Source organism: Branchiostoma belcheri, unplaced genomic scaffold (genome assembly GCF_001625305.1).
Source record: "Branchiostoma belcheri isolate BF01 breed outbred unplaced genomic scaffold, Haploidv18h27 scaffold4, whole genome shotgun sequence".
Lineage (NCBI taxonomy): Eukaryota > Metazoa > Chordata > Leptocardii > Amphioxiformes > Branchiostomatidae > Branchiostoma > Branchiostoma belcheri.
This window is the reverse complement of record NW_017804020.1, coordinates 4994396-5008629: the sequence shown is the minus strand read 5'-3', so window position 1 is coordinate 5008629 and position 14234 is coordinate 4994396. Positions and strand designations below refer to the sequence as shown.

General features: G+C 40.1%; 1 protein-coding gene across 3 annotated transcripts in view; it reads right to left on the bottom strand.

Moving 5' to 3' along the window:
* Positions 1 to 14234, bottom strand: part of LOC109477330 (IQ motif and SEC7 domain-containing protein 2-like) — an 84098-nt gene that overhangs the window by 44404 nt on the left and 25460 nt on the right. The window contains exon 1 of one of the 3 annotated variants that reach the window (XM_019778520.1): positions 6676 to 6876. The exons of 1 other annotated variant lie outside the window; for it this stretch is intronic. In XM_019778520.1, coding sequence (XP_019634079.1) covers positions 6676 to 6767 — 92 coding nt within the window. In that variant the 5' untranslated portion in view covers positions 6768 to 6876. Of the gene's footprint in view, positions 1 to 2884; positions 3234 to 6675; positions 6877 to 14234 lie in introns of those variants that run through there. One more of the 3 variants, XM_019778521.1, reaches the window with a different exon arrangement.

The window sequence follows — 14234 nt, the reverse complement described above, 5'->3', positions numbered from 1 at the left end:
AAGGTAGTTCTAGTAGTACGCAAAATAGTGATGGCATGAAATAGTTGAAATCAAACATTTCACCTCAGTCCTAAGCAGCAACATTCAAAATACTCTTCCATTTTTTGGCAGCCAAAGATATACACTCTACTGACAACAGCATCACCGATATTGAACTTGTAAGATGATTCACTGTTGGCATCCCTACCACTCCTATTCATCTGCTTCAAAGAAATCAATTCCAAAACTATTTTCCACAAAAATCAGGCATCACCAAATCCTGTGATGATTGCTTCTGGGTGCAATGAGCCGTGGAACTCACAACCAATGGAATGGAAACCTTCATTCCCTCAGTATCACTATCACAGTCTTATTTTCAACCATCTCTATCTCTATAAAAACAAACAAATTAGAAGTGGTATCTGATGGTTTTTCTATAATTTTTTTTTTCATCTCTAACGCTCTAACGAAACAAGATGGAAACATGTTATTCGTCATTACACACGGAAGATGACGTCTTATTAACACCTCAAAGTACATAATCTTCCCTCCCAAGGGAGGCTGACACTCCTACAGAATATGCAGATTACCGGGCTGAAGAGATTTGCAGTATTTAAGGCTTCATGTGAATTATCACATAGAAACATGACAGGCAGCAGGGGCTTGTGATGGGTGAATATTACCTGTACTGGGAGCGGGGATGTCTCATGCAGCAGTTTGCATGAACATTATTTTGCACTCTAGCTCTGGTATATATCAACTCAGCTATGTGTTCAATATATTGCTAGTTGTGTTCAATTGCTATGTGTTCAATATATGTTACTAGACTGCAAATACATGCCTGAAGGCTAATTGCAAGTACATAATGATGATAACTCCAATATTAATGCGGATACCACTATCTCACAATATATTTCAACCTAGACGGTAGTTATAGCATGACTGTGTTACTCAGACGGTAATACAGGTGATTTTATCAAACCTAAAGTCCTTAACCTTTTTCAGGTTTCCAACCAAACTGACATATTTTCTAAAGCCCTAGTAATAAACTGTATACAATGAAATGTATAAATCAGTTGTGTCAAAAATTCTCCAGCAATTATGAAGGATAATTGAATCAAGCAAGCAAAAACCATATAAGTTAGAATATATTTCACTAAGTTATATCATATCAAGTCAACACCTCAGAATTGATTGACATTGATTGACAGGTTGCCAGCATGTCATCACACATTCCTGACACACCTGACGTCAGGCAGCAGACAGGCAGGGACAGGGAAGGAGCAGCCGTGTGCAGGTTTCACCAGGGCAAACACCACAAGGGTGGCCCGCCTTCTTCAAATAGACACACACACATTGGGCCAGGTGGAACCACAAACACTACTCACATGGTCTGTCTACATGGCATTCTGCAATCATTACAGTTCAGAGAATCTACTTTTCAGTAGGTAAAAAAAATTAAAGAAAGTTATGACCCTACAAACTGAGATTGTTATATTCCATTCCAAACATCCTAGCACTTGTAGTAGGAAACACATAGTCTGATCAAATGTGGGGGAACTAATAATTCAACAAAATACTGGAGGCTCTCTCAGTAAACTTGTAGTAAAGGAATACTAAATGGAATATTGTGAAATCTCATTCTGGGAATGTTGTAAAAACATATTTAGGTTAGGTACATTGTACGTACATGTATCAATGACTAGAAGCTACGTTAACTCTAGCCCAGCTGACTTATGCTTTCTGCACTTGTCATGCAGAGCCAGTTCAAACTGGCTGGTTAAATACACGTCTGTGGGGAAAATCCAGTGGCTATGGATATATAGTAGGCTTGAAAGTATGTACAAAACATTTATGCTGTGCCCTTCCCATTTCCTGTCTTCTGAGAACCATTTAGTGATCCCTGTCCTTATATTTCTGTCATGACTACTGAAAATTTTAGGACAAAATGTTGATTTTGCACTTAAGTTAGAATAATTTGCTTCCATTTGATTGGCATACCTTAAGTAAATACATGGGAAAATTTTTATATTTATCATTATACACACAATGCTGCCTGTATGTGGATTGACATAAACTGAGTATAATGTCCAAACACGTCATGACCAAAAATAACTCCTTGTAACTATAGTGTAAAGTCCACACTTCTCACGCAGGTAAACAGTCCCCACTGTAGTCACCTTGTTTGTATGTCAGAGTTATTTAGAGTCAGACGTGTCAAGGGGACAGGAACGTCACGGTACGCTTCAGACATAAATTATTCATCAGAAATAACCAGGCTGTAAAATATCATTCATACAAATAAATGTTTCACACCTTGTTAGTTATTCAGGAGTGGTTTTGTTTGAATAAGAGTCTACTTAAGAACAAAACATTTATGCTGTGTAAATATACATATACACCATAAAAAGCTGTGAAACTCTGTCTCTAGAGCCATAATACACATTTATACACCACCATATTTCATCATAACCCAGTATAAAACCAACAAATGTCATATTTGTGAGCAGGAAATCAGAAGCATAATGACACTTATCGGCCACAACAGCTGATACCGTATGAATGAACATGGAAATACAAGCGACACTGACGTAACGTTTAAGGTACATTAAAGCCTTCTCAACATTTTCTTCCAGCGCATTCATGGCATACAAAGAAAAACCAACAACAAACTCATTGTCTCAGAGTCAGGTGTTAATACCAGTAGTCACCAATTCATTTTCTTGGTTCTCTGATTTAGAAGTTAACGGTATACATATACATGGGCCACTCGAATCAGGAAATGAACATAGTTAGATTCAATCTCCTTCCAGCGATCTGTTTTCATCTTGCTAAATTCTACTTTAAAACAAGTAAGAACTAAGAAAACAATTGGTGTGGACTGTGTAAAACCATCCCCACATACCGGTCTCTGCGTTTGCTCTCGTACAAGTCGAGGAAAGCCTGCTGCACGAAGTAGTCCCTGTACATGGAGGGCTGCATGGTGGTGGTGGTGGTGGTGTAGTCGGTACTGTTCTACCTCTCCCCTTTCCTCTTCCACTCTAGTCCTGGTTATACATGCAGTTCACAGCCCTGTCTGACAATGTTTCACCACCGATTTGGTTTCCTTAGATGATATCCCGGCACCGCTCCAGGAAGGAGCACAGGACAAGCATGCACAATGAACATGTAGGTTTACCCTAGCTCTCCACACGGTGTGCAGTTTGCTAACACAGTTCTAGCACACACAGCAGTGTGGCAGGCAGAAGTGAACATATGCAAATCAGCTCACTAAGGCTCGGCCCATGTGAGTCCTGCTCCCGCAGACCGGACCATTTTTAAAGGTTAGCGAGGGGGAAGGAAAAATTTCTTCTTTCATTTAAGTCAATTACGGTACATACCATAATATGTTGGTTAGGTTTTATGCCGCAATATTACAATATTATTTTTTGGTGACCAAACTTATCTGGAGGACAACGTAATATCATGTTAAGGTTAATCATAAGGTTTGATGAATGAGTAGTAGCATAATGGGGGAAAGTCCATAGCTTCATTTCTTCCAAATAGCTATCTAATAAAGACTAATTGAGCTCAGTGGACCACTTCTACAACTGCAGGGAGGTTAGAGGGTGCCCCCTAATTTGCAGTGGACCAGTCCTATAACTTAAGAGGGTTAATGGTTTGTCCTCCTTTATGGGGTTATCGGGTTTTGCCAGCATTCCACATTTGATGACATTTTGCAGCTCATGACAGTCATAACTGATGATATGAACCAGTGTTTCCACAACCATGGACTGGAGAAAGTTGACTGGTATAATAATATGTGTCTAGAGTAATGAGAAAAGGCACCTTCAGGGCAATATGGTTACAACTCTGATTTATGGGCATGTCACTGCAGTGCAGTGTAAACTTTTCCTGAGATTAAGGCCACCCTATTCATAAACAAAAAATCATGACAATCCATCCATTTACTTGATTTATATTGTTTACATGTACCCAGACTGTGTATACACACACACAGGGGCAAAAACATAACCTTCCCATCAGAGGCCTAAGTTAGCAGCTGTGTATGTGAGTGAGTGTGCTGGAAACATCCACCTGAAATCTGTAATTTGCGGAAAAAAGAAATTTACAGAAACTGTAATTTTGGGAAACTCAAAGGACACAGGCTCTGAGGGTGAGAAGTGCCATAATTGTGCCCTGTGTGTGTCCCACTAAGCACCCCCCTCCCCCCTGACCTGAAGCAATTCTACTGGCTCATCCTCAAGGTCAAGCTGGGATTAACTCTCCCAGCCACGCCCCTCACAGGAAGTCTACCAGCGTAAGCTGCTAATCTGTTTCCATGGCAACAGTGAGCTCCCATAACACCCCGTGCCCTGTGAAAGACTGCGATCGGCGGCGGTTACGAAGTGTACAGGCGGCAGATCAGAATAGCTCAATGTCGGACAAATATGAATTATGGAGAACATGACTTTGCTCGGCTGAACATGACTTTGAAATGCCTCCAGCTCCGCAGGGCCTGCCAGCAAGTATGGCTTTGATGTCTTTACATGGGGAAGTACGGCTGGGCTCTATGTTTTTAGATTGACTGTTTTGTATGTATTTAAGACTTGTGCTGTCATACATTTACTTATATTTGTAATTCTATGGATCTAGGTTGACTATTGCTACGTATTCTCATGTTTATATACACCATAACAACAACATATTTTACTGATTCAAAGTATTTATGATATGCTACTTCAATACATTGCATAATTCACCATTCCTATATACTAATGACTTTTTAACTTTCCATGCATGTATAAATGATACAAGTGTGTTACTATAAGATTACTGTTGATAATCCTCCCCCACCAAGGCCAGTAATGTATCACCCCTGGAGAGTATCCTCTCATCTTGTTGGTTATTCTGACCTGCTGACTTTGGCCCAAAGTCATCTGATGGGCTGTCAGGTTGAACAGGAACACAATCACCACTATGGGCACAGAGACAGATTAAACCACTCTGTAACAGTTCTGTTACGCAGGGACAGGGCTCAAAACTTCTGTACAAACCCTTCAGATATCAGCTACAGGGGATACAGGGCTCAAAATGTAGGTACAAAATCCTACCGTGACACCTGCTAGCCACTGTTTGGTTAATCAGGATGAAGAACAGATTTTGTTTTATTCCATTTCAATCAGTATACCTCTTAAGAAGTTACTATATCTCTGTATTTATGAGGTGATCTTGATACTACTAATAACATGGTACAAGGTTTAACAAACTAGCTTTCTTTACAAAGGACATGAAGATCTTGGACGATCCCCCGCTGGTGTAACAGCTAAGAAGGGTGGATGGTATTAACTCTGGGATTGCAGCACAGAATCAATAGTCCATCACAGACCCAGCTACTGTCCAAGTGATGCACAGTTTTGTGAGCTAAAACTGTCAGTGTGTGGAGACTAATCTGGGTTTATTGTTTGTATCAGCCACATAGCTCATATCAAAACCAACCACCATGATTTAAGAAAGACAAAACTATCATAGAAAATGAAAATGTCACTGCATCCAATGACAGCTAAACATGTATATCAGGTAATGGTACTCTCACCACTTATCAATTGATCAATCAATACATTGATCTATAAGATGGGTAGTGCTATTGGCCCTGGCAGTTCTTCCTATTCAGTAATGGCTTCCGTTTAACATGTAAAAAAAAGCCAAGTGCTAAATTGTAGACGGTAAATGGAAATGAATCCTTACTAACTGTCTATCAATTTTATATGCAGAAACAATGATGATCTCAATGTTCTAGTATGAATCTAAACTACATTCCTTGCAGAATAGAAGGCTACAAACAACACTGATAAAACAAGTCTACTGCACAGATATCCATTCTAGCTAGGAAACAGGAACGTCAAGAAAAGCCTTTACATACCTCATGTGCAGAACTATAACGTGCTGAATGTAGCATGGAAGAAAAATTACAAAATCAGCCACCAACTGCAAGTACCAAAATTTTGTTAACAGACTCCTATGCTAAATGTCCTGTACTCATTCTTTGTAACCAAAGTTACTTCCTACTTGCTCTAACACAGGATTTCTACACAAAACGACAAGAATCTTTGAAACGATGCCTCTTTTTATTTTGATTCTTCATTGTCCTTTTAACTATATAGCATTCAGTACTTCAAAGGAAGAAACCTCTGATAGATTTACATCAGTGAAATGAATATAACAATAGTTTCATACTTTTTATCAATTTCAATATAGGGGATGAAGCACTTGATACAATCTTCATTGATTTTCATCTTGCTGTCACAGGACATGGCATGTAATCAAAGTCAACACAAAGGTTCTTTTGGTTACAAGTGCCATTTGCATGAAGTAATCTACACACAACTTATTCCCTAAGGTATAGGAAGAGAACTCTTAAGGAAGTCTTAATGTTCTGTCCTACCAATAAAAGAGCCATCTATGCCTACCAGTATAAATATGACCTGAAAGCAACCAGAAGTTTTAGTACATCACTGTTCAAACCAACTGGCAGCAACAGATGTGAGACAGCAGGGGAAACCTGTTTGTTTTTCTACAGGAAAACATTCTTTTCTCACCACATTTCAGCTCTGGCAGCGATAGAAACAAACTCACACACAGCAGTGCCAGTCAACATCCTCACAAGCAGCATCACACAAGTCTGCTTTCCTTCCGACCCAAGCTTTGCTTTCTTACCGTGTCTCGACCTCTGGGAGATAGCGACAGCCAAACAGACCGGCGAGGCAGAAGGCTGCCCTGCTGCACACACTGATGCCTCCCAACACCATCTGACGAGTTCTGCAAACTAACTTTCCACAAACTCCCTCACTCCGTGTCCTGACTCAGTCCTTTCTCCTGTAGATCTTCTCCTACCTCTGCAAAAACCCCACAGGACTCACTACTCTTACTCATTCGCTTCAGATGACGGAGCCTTAAAACTTCCAACGAAAGTCTTGGCGCCAACTACCCAAGACTGTCCCTCCCCTGCAGTTCTATAGACCTGCCTGTTGCCATGGGTTACGGTACAGGACAATGGTGCGAGGCAGGTGGTCCATTGTTACAGGAGGAACAACAACTGGTCCTGATGGAGACAATGGCTCCAGTTGGACATAGGGAAGGCCCAGGGACACAGTCTCAAAATCTCTCTACTACTGCTCACTTTATGATGCAGTACAATTCAAGCACATGAAACTACACTGCATCACTGTTTCAGGTGACATGCAAAACTGTATTGTATTTTCAGTAACAGATTGTACTTCAACATTTACATTTAGTTACAAATGTTCACATAAACATTAGGCAATGAGGCTAGGTAATCACAGCATTCTGAGACTGTCCCCAGATGACAGATTCGGGGATGGTCCCTATTGTCTGCTGAAGCCAGTTGGCAGCCAAACTGACAACAGACTGACTGACAATGGGAACACACAAGCTGGACAGGGGGCAAGGGATAGTCATGTAAATGTGGCACACAAACTCTGCTTAACAGGTGGTTGCTACACAGGAGAAAACATGTCCCCACAGAATACAACAGTTGTTCTGAAACTTTCCTACAACATAACGTATCTAATAGTACATGTAATGTATATTGCTGTATATTGCCACTACAAGCACAGCTTTACAGATCTGTGTAGGGACAGGATAGCCTGTCCCTGTGGAACAAAAACCCAGCTTAAGCCTTAACAGGTGGTCATTACAGAGTAACAGTTGTTCAACTTGTCATTGAAGTTTTCTGGGTAGAATCTCATTACTAATACCATTGCTGTAGACTCAATATGTTACAGTGTGTCTCCCATTTCATCTTATCTCATCTATCCCTTGGTCTAATTATTGACTACCGTTTGGTCAACACAGAATATCTGAGCCAGTTTTCCCACTTTCCTGTTCTTTGGTCATGCCAGTTCATTCTCTGATATCATCTTCCCATATTTTCCACCCCTACCCCTCTTCCTTCCCTCCTAGATTGTTCCTTGAATGATAGTTACAATATGTATATGATCTCTCACTTTTCTATCCATCCAAGCCATCAGGGACTAGAGACCGTCCTGTAATGGCTCTGTTGTGGTCTGGGATGGGAGGAATATTCATGCACACATGGGATCCACACACAAACTAACAGGTGGTCAGACATGTGGGCACAAATCACTCCTGTTGTTTAATTCTCCTTGGGGAGAAGTTTGTCAACATTACAGTAAAATAACATGCAATAATGAATGCAATATTTGTGCTTGTTGGTGGCTACAGCATGGACAAAAGAACTATAATTTTTTCTTGGTTTTGAATGTGTAATGTGACCAGATGGCTAATTGTAATACCTGTACTTAGAAATTCTAAAATGACATAATTTTGCACTGGTGTACAAGCTCTCAATACAGAATTTTCTTATCACTTAGGGAATTACAAGTTATGAATTATCTCAAAACAGCCCAAACTGGCCAAGTTTTATTAAAATACAAAAGAATTGGAAAGGTGCACTGGAGAGAGGGGTCCATCATTTTGAAATACACAAAAATTTTATTGAAAATAAGGATTCCACCCCTATATACAGTTGAAATGGACCACTCCCGGTAACATATAGACCACACCTAGATACAGGGACCATGAGGGGTTACTGTAGGTTACTGTGGATGGTTAGCCAGTCCTGCTTATTGATCCTTATAGAGGAGTAATTCAGCAGGCTGCTGATGAAGTCTGCCCGGCCTGCAGATTGGACTGTCTGAGGTGCAGACTCACATGTGTGAGGGGAATGGTTAATGAACACGGCTCACAAATTAAACACACGGAGGCCGGCACAGGGGTTCCTCTTTTACAGATTGTTCTGTCTCTGCCAGGGATTTTTGAAGAAATTAAGAATTAGAAAGAGTTTAAGATAGTGCCATCACACATACATGTGTGAAGAGATTTGCTTAATTAATATGGCTGATAATTGAAAACACGGAAGCCAGCTGCAGCACAGGCATTGCTCTTTTATAAAGCTTGTTAAGTGGCTTTGTCAGTTTGACATATACATATAGTGCGAGACATTGCTGCCGCACATACATTTGTATAAGGAGAATGCTTTTAAGGCAGAGGCCGTGTTTAACATTACATTTAACACATGTATGAATATATACACTGTATTTCAGACGATTCCTTTATAGCTTTTTCTAAATCTAAAATGGAAATTTTGGGAAATTATGATATCTGAAAAATGAAACCAATTTGAGTATTTTGACAATGACGATAAGTAAATGCGTGTACATCTTGCCAAGATGTCAAAGAAATATGACATGGGAGGAGGGGGATACTATTATCACTTTGTTTCCAGATACTGTAAGAACCAAGTTACTGAACTAGTTTGGCCTAGTGTGATATATTTCTATGAACACTTCTACCCTTTACTATTCTCTTGACAAAATACTAGACTAAGTATTATAAGTGCATCTTGTGCACAGACATGTGACAGGAATGTTAAATAAGAGTCTACAATGAAACTTTGATAACCATCAAACTGTGATAACCAAGTTATGACCTAGTTTGGCCTACATAAATGTGTATCTCTTTGAACATGATCAGATCTTCTACTTCTGTTGTTAGTAATTTGAATATCTAGGATTTGATAAAATGCTACATGTGGATCTTGACTCCATCCTGCCAGGATTATAATTTAACACAGTTCTAACACTGCGCGGGGAATACTTAAGTAAACATGCATCTCCATACAGCAGTGATAACAGCTGTTAATGGCACATTTGCGGGGCATGAAAAGGCCGCTCCTCAGGCCCTTAAGTCTGGTTATAGACACCAGGATCAGGATGATGGTGTTCCGGCTCAGGTTTGTACAATTAAACAGACCAGAACTGCCGTAAGTACATACAGTATTACTCTCAGGTTGGTACAGACACACATACTAGACCGGTGTAATCACTCTCAGTTTGGTATTATTACTAGAACACATACTAGAACTGCCATAAATACTCTCAAGTTGGTACAATTACGCATGCTAGAACTGCTGTAAATACTCTATAAAGTTCTAGCTAGTACAGGCAAAGACAAAGTGGTTCAGGCAAAATTGCTGAGACGACAGGTTTTGCCTGACAGGTGAAAAATGGACTCGGAAATTAAGTCAGCTTGATAAATCACAGCAAGGAAAAGTTACGCCACCAGAATTCCTCCTAAAAGGCAGGAAGTCTGAATCCCACCCAGCATTAGGGGTTAGCACTGGTTTTTAAACCGGTTTGGACAGGTACAACATGCAGGAACCAACCCTATCCAGCATATCTAACCATGAAACACAATCTTCCAGACTTGGCCTGAAGGCTGAACAGCGTAGCTCATCCATTTTTTTAAGAAAGCACACAAATTTCACTTTTTCTTGGATTCCAAAAATAATGTTGAACTGCAATATTAACACCAAATATAGAGTCTATGCCAGGAGGTTGGTTCACACAGTTTTCTCTCTGCCTTCTGCTTTCATAACTTGTTCTGAGAACCAAGGAGATAACTTGTTACAGCCGAGGTTGCGGGCTGAGTGATCCTGATGGAACATCGACATGGATTGTGTCATGCTGAGGTCCCCAGTCAAGGGGACACAAGGACACGCTTATCTGTTCCAATTCATTATCTGGGCTTTCAAATAATCTAAAATGAAATTAAATATGAAAAAAGTGCAAACCTCAAGAAACCAAAACAGCAAAGAAAAATATATGTAAATGCATACTTATGACTCCTGGAAGAAAATCTATAAGGCTTTCCATGTTAATATTGTGAATATTATTTGACATTTATCTCTTTGTTTTCATGGCAACATAAAAACAGTTTTGCAGATGAAAGCGAGTTGGATGTCCTGTTTGTGACACGTTTCCATGGTGATGTTGTGATGTTTCCGAGGCAATTATGTGTTAAATGTCTGCTGTCATTTCCACATGCTCGTCACAGAAGGCTTCTGGCAGTTTGTGATGTCATAAGGGACAGTACAGTATTGTACATGACAGGAGGAAGTGTGTCTGGGGACAGTACAGTATGACGTGTGACATGGGTGCCAGATTTATGACGCTTAGACTTATTGATTTTAACAATGACCAGGATGTGAAGAAATGTCCCCAAATATGACATGACCGTAATCCTAGAATCAATGAATAAGATACTTTGTCAAAATGCCAAAATGCCGATGTTACAAAGTTATCTGTGATGATATATGGCAAGTTACAAGTAAGATTTATGGGATGCAGAAATCTGTTCAATCTTTGGATTGTCATTGTCATTGTCATTGTCATTGTTGAATCTTAAATTCTGTGCTACCTCTTTCCAAAATATTCCAGTCAAGCAGTTAGGCAGTTTGATACAATGGAAACATGGAAGTTGCAGAGGCATATCCAGCCTTGGAGAGACCTCTATCTGACAGACGTAGTACTGCAGGGCATGTTCTTCAATAGCAAGCATTGTACACCTAGTATATGTAGGTACATGTATGTATAACAGGAAATCTATTGTTTTCCTGCTCAATTTTGATGATCCCTCTTTCCAGGTACATGTACCTTATCCTTCTCTTCACTTCAAAGCTTGAGTGTGCAATTTAAAAACTGAACTGAATGGTCCTGGAAAGTCTGTGCAAACCTGCAGATGAAGACTTGACACCGTCATCACTCTTGTGTGTGCTGCCATGTCAGCTATGTCCCCTGCCAGTCCTGCCACTCTAGCCTGTCACATGCAGACACTCCACAGACCTGAGATTGGCTCACAGAAGAGTTTCTAGACTCAACTATAATAGACAGCAACAGGTGGCAACACAGCGCCCTAACACTTATCACTGTCAATTTGGAAACACACAATGAGAATATCATTAGCTTTTTGACTTGTATTTCACCTTGTTCCTTTTGATTAAGTAGATTCTTAAAGAACTAAAATCTATAACACAATGGTAATACAAAGCCATTTATTTTTCCAAGTTCAATTTTGTTTTTGAGATCATCTGTCTTACTTATGTGGAAGCACTGTTAAGCCAGGAAAAATGAACTTTTCAGTGAAGCATAATTTTCAATCTGCAAAAACACTGCTGACAAAATAAATCAATTTCTTTGGCAACGATGCCTGTATTACAGTTGTCTGTATAACCATTTTAAAAAAACTGACTGTAACTTTCCTTTTCAAGTTGTTTGTTGAAGGTTCATTTTCTGAAGCCATGGATGACAAGCAATGGATATCCACCTGTCTACAGCTAAAATAAATATATAAACATCCTGTAACTGACTACCGGGTACCTGTTAGGTTTCTGTCCTAAATATTTAGACTAGTCCATGCCCGGTGTGTCGTACTTCTCCAGTTTTAATTGAGCTGTTCCTGCAGCAGGAAGGGGAGGTTCAACTGGAGAATGTTCAACAGGATGGCGGTGTGGACAGGACAGTAAAAGCCTGTCAGGTGATCTCCAGATCTGTCTGATGGACAGATAAAACTTTCTGCATGTCTACAAATAACAAACTGAACGGTGAATGATAAAAAAATCTTAAAAGGTAGGAATACAAAGTTGAATGTAATGCTTAAAATAAAACGATAATGATGTGGTATTGGAAAGGATTGGACAACTTTTTTTGCATACTTGTTGCAGGATGAATGGTTACTAGTATTATATTATTCAAGTATTACAATACTAGTCATCTGAAAATGTTTTACACTATTGTCATATTGTTTTTACAATGTTGTCATCTGCCTTTTTTCATCATACCTTAATGTCTCTCATCGTCTTAAGTTCATGTTGAAAGGATTTAAAAAGTAACACTTCTAAATTTAGAATGACCTGCAGTTTATGTTACCTGACCACACCAAGCCTTGGCACTTGTCCCATGGACTACAGCACAGCGGGTGTCAGAAGGACCCAGACAGGCATGCTGGCTATGTGACTGTGTACACAGGACTGCAGGCCAACATTAACACTGAACTACACAAGGGGGGTTCAAGTTACTACATTGTCTCTTACAGGAGGAATCAGGTTACAACACGTTCTCTCCCAGGTAGATCAAATGTTACAACATACATTACTCTCTGTCCTGAAGGCTAACATGTCCACAGTTATAGGGCTGCATACGGAACGGAAAAGGCCATAAAGCCAGGATGTTCACTGATGACTTTGCCATGTTCTGTTCCATGTAAAGTGTGAGGAAGGGATGGGGAGGATGTGATGTTAGGCGGCAAAATGCATGTGAAAGGTTAACGTTGGGCTGAGTTATTTCAGCATGTGAAAGGTTAACGAAGCTGGGCTGGCTCCTTTCCTCTATCAAACACACCAGGTGACAATCCTGTAGGAGTGATGAACAGCCACCTGCCTATCTCTGCTGAACACACTCACAATCTCACACCATCTCCCAGCACCCTACTGGTGAGGAACGCCACAAGACACGTCTACATATTCATCTGTTTTGAGACACAGAGTGTCTTCAGAGCTGCTGGTCTGTGTATTTGTGTGTGTTTAGGATTAATAGAAATCAGTACGTGAAACACAAACTATGTTTTGCCTCATCAGTCGTATCAGCATATGAATCTACGTTCTGTCCTCGCACATTTTCACCTAGAGGTGAACTTCAAATCTAGTGGAAAATTCTTAAAAATGAGGCTGAATCAAGGACTTATATAATCTGGACTTATATTAAGGACTTATATTATCAATAAGCTGTGGCAAAAGTTTAAGCTTAATCTATACAACCAAACGTAACCTGATCTGTACCGTCCAGCAGAATTTGATCCGTACCATCAAGCATAACCTGATCCCCCATTCATCACTCTGTAACAGCCCCCTCAGGATATAAACCGGCTGATCGATGAGCACCATTTCCTGGCTGGAAGTGTTGCCATGGAAACAACATCTACTGCCCCCCCCACCAGGACAAGGTCATCAACACTGCTCATCCCGATTCATTCGGTGACCTTGAGGAACTGGACAAGTAACAAACATCTTGGCAGAAGGGAAAAGATCTGCAAAACTGGATGCACGTGCAGTTAGGCTACGAGGTGAAAGACTAACAAGAACACCTGACTCTCCTGACCACGCCCACATCATATAGAGATTCTATTGACCAGACAGGCGGACCAGGGCTTGTATCAGATATAATTTCTAGAAAAATAACAAAGCAAGGAGTGGCTAATGTGATTCCTTGCAAAAGAAATGATTGCAACAATCAATTCAGCAAATTGTGTCTCCTAAAGTCACTTGCATTTTCTCCAGACTGGTCAGCTTTACCAGTGATGGCATTGAGATTCAGGTCACACAACTGATATGCATTTAA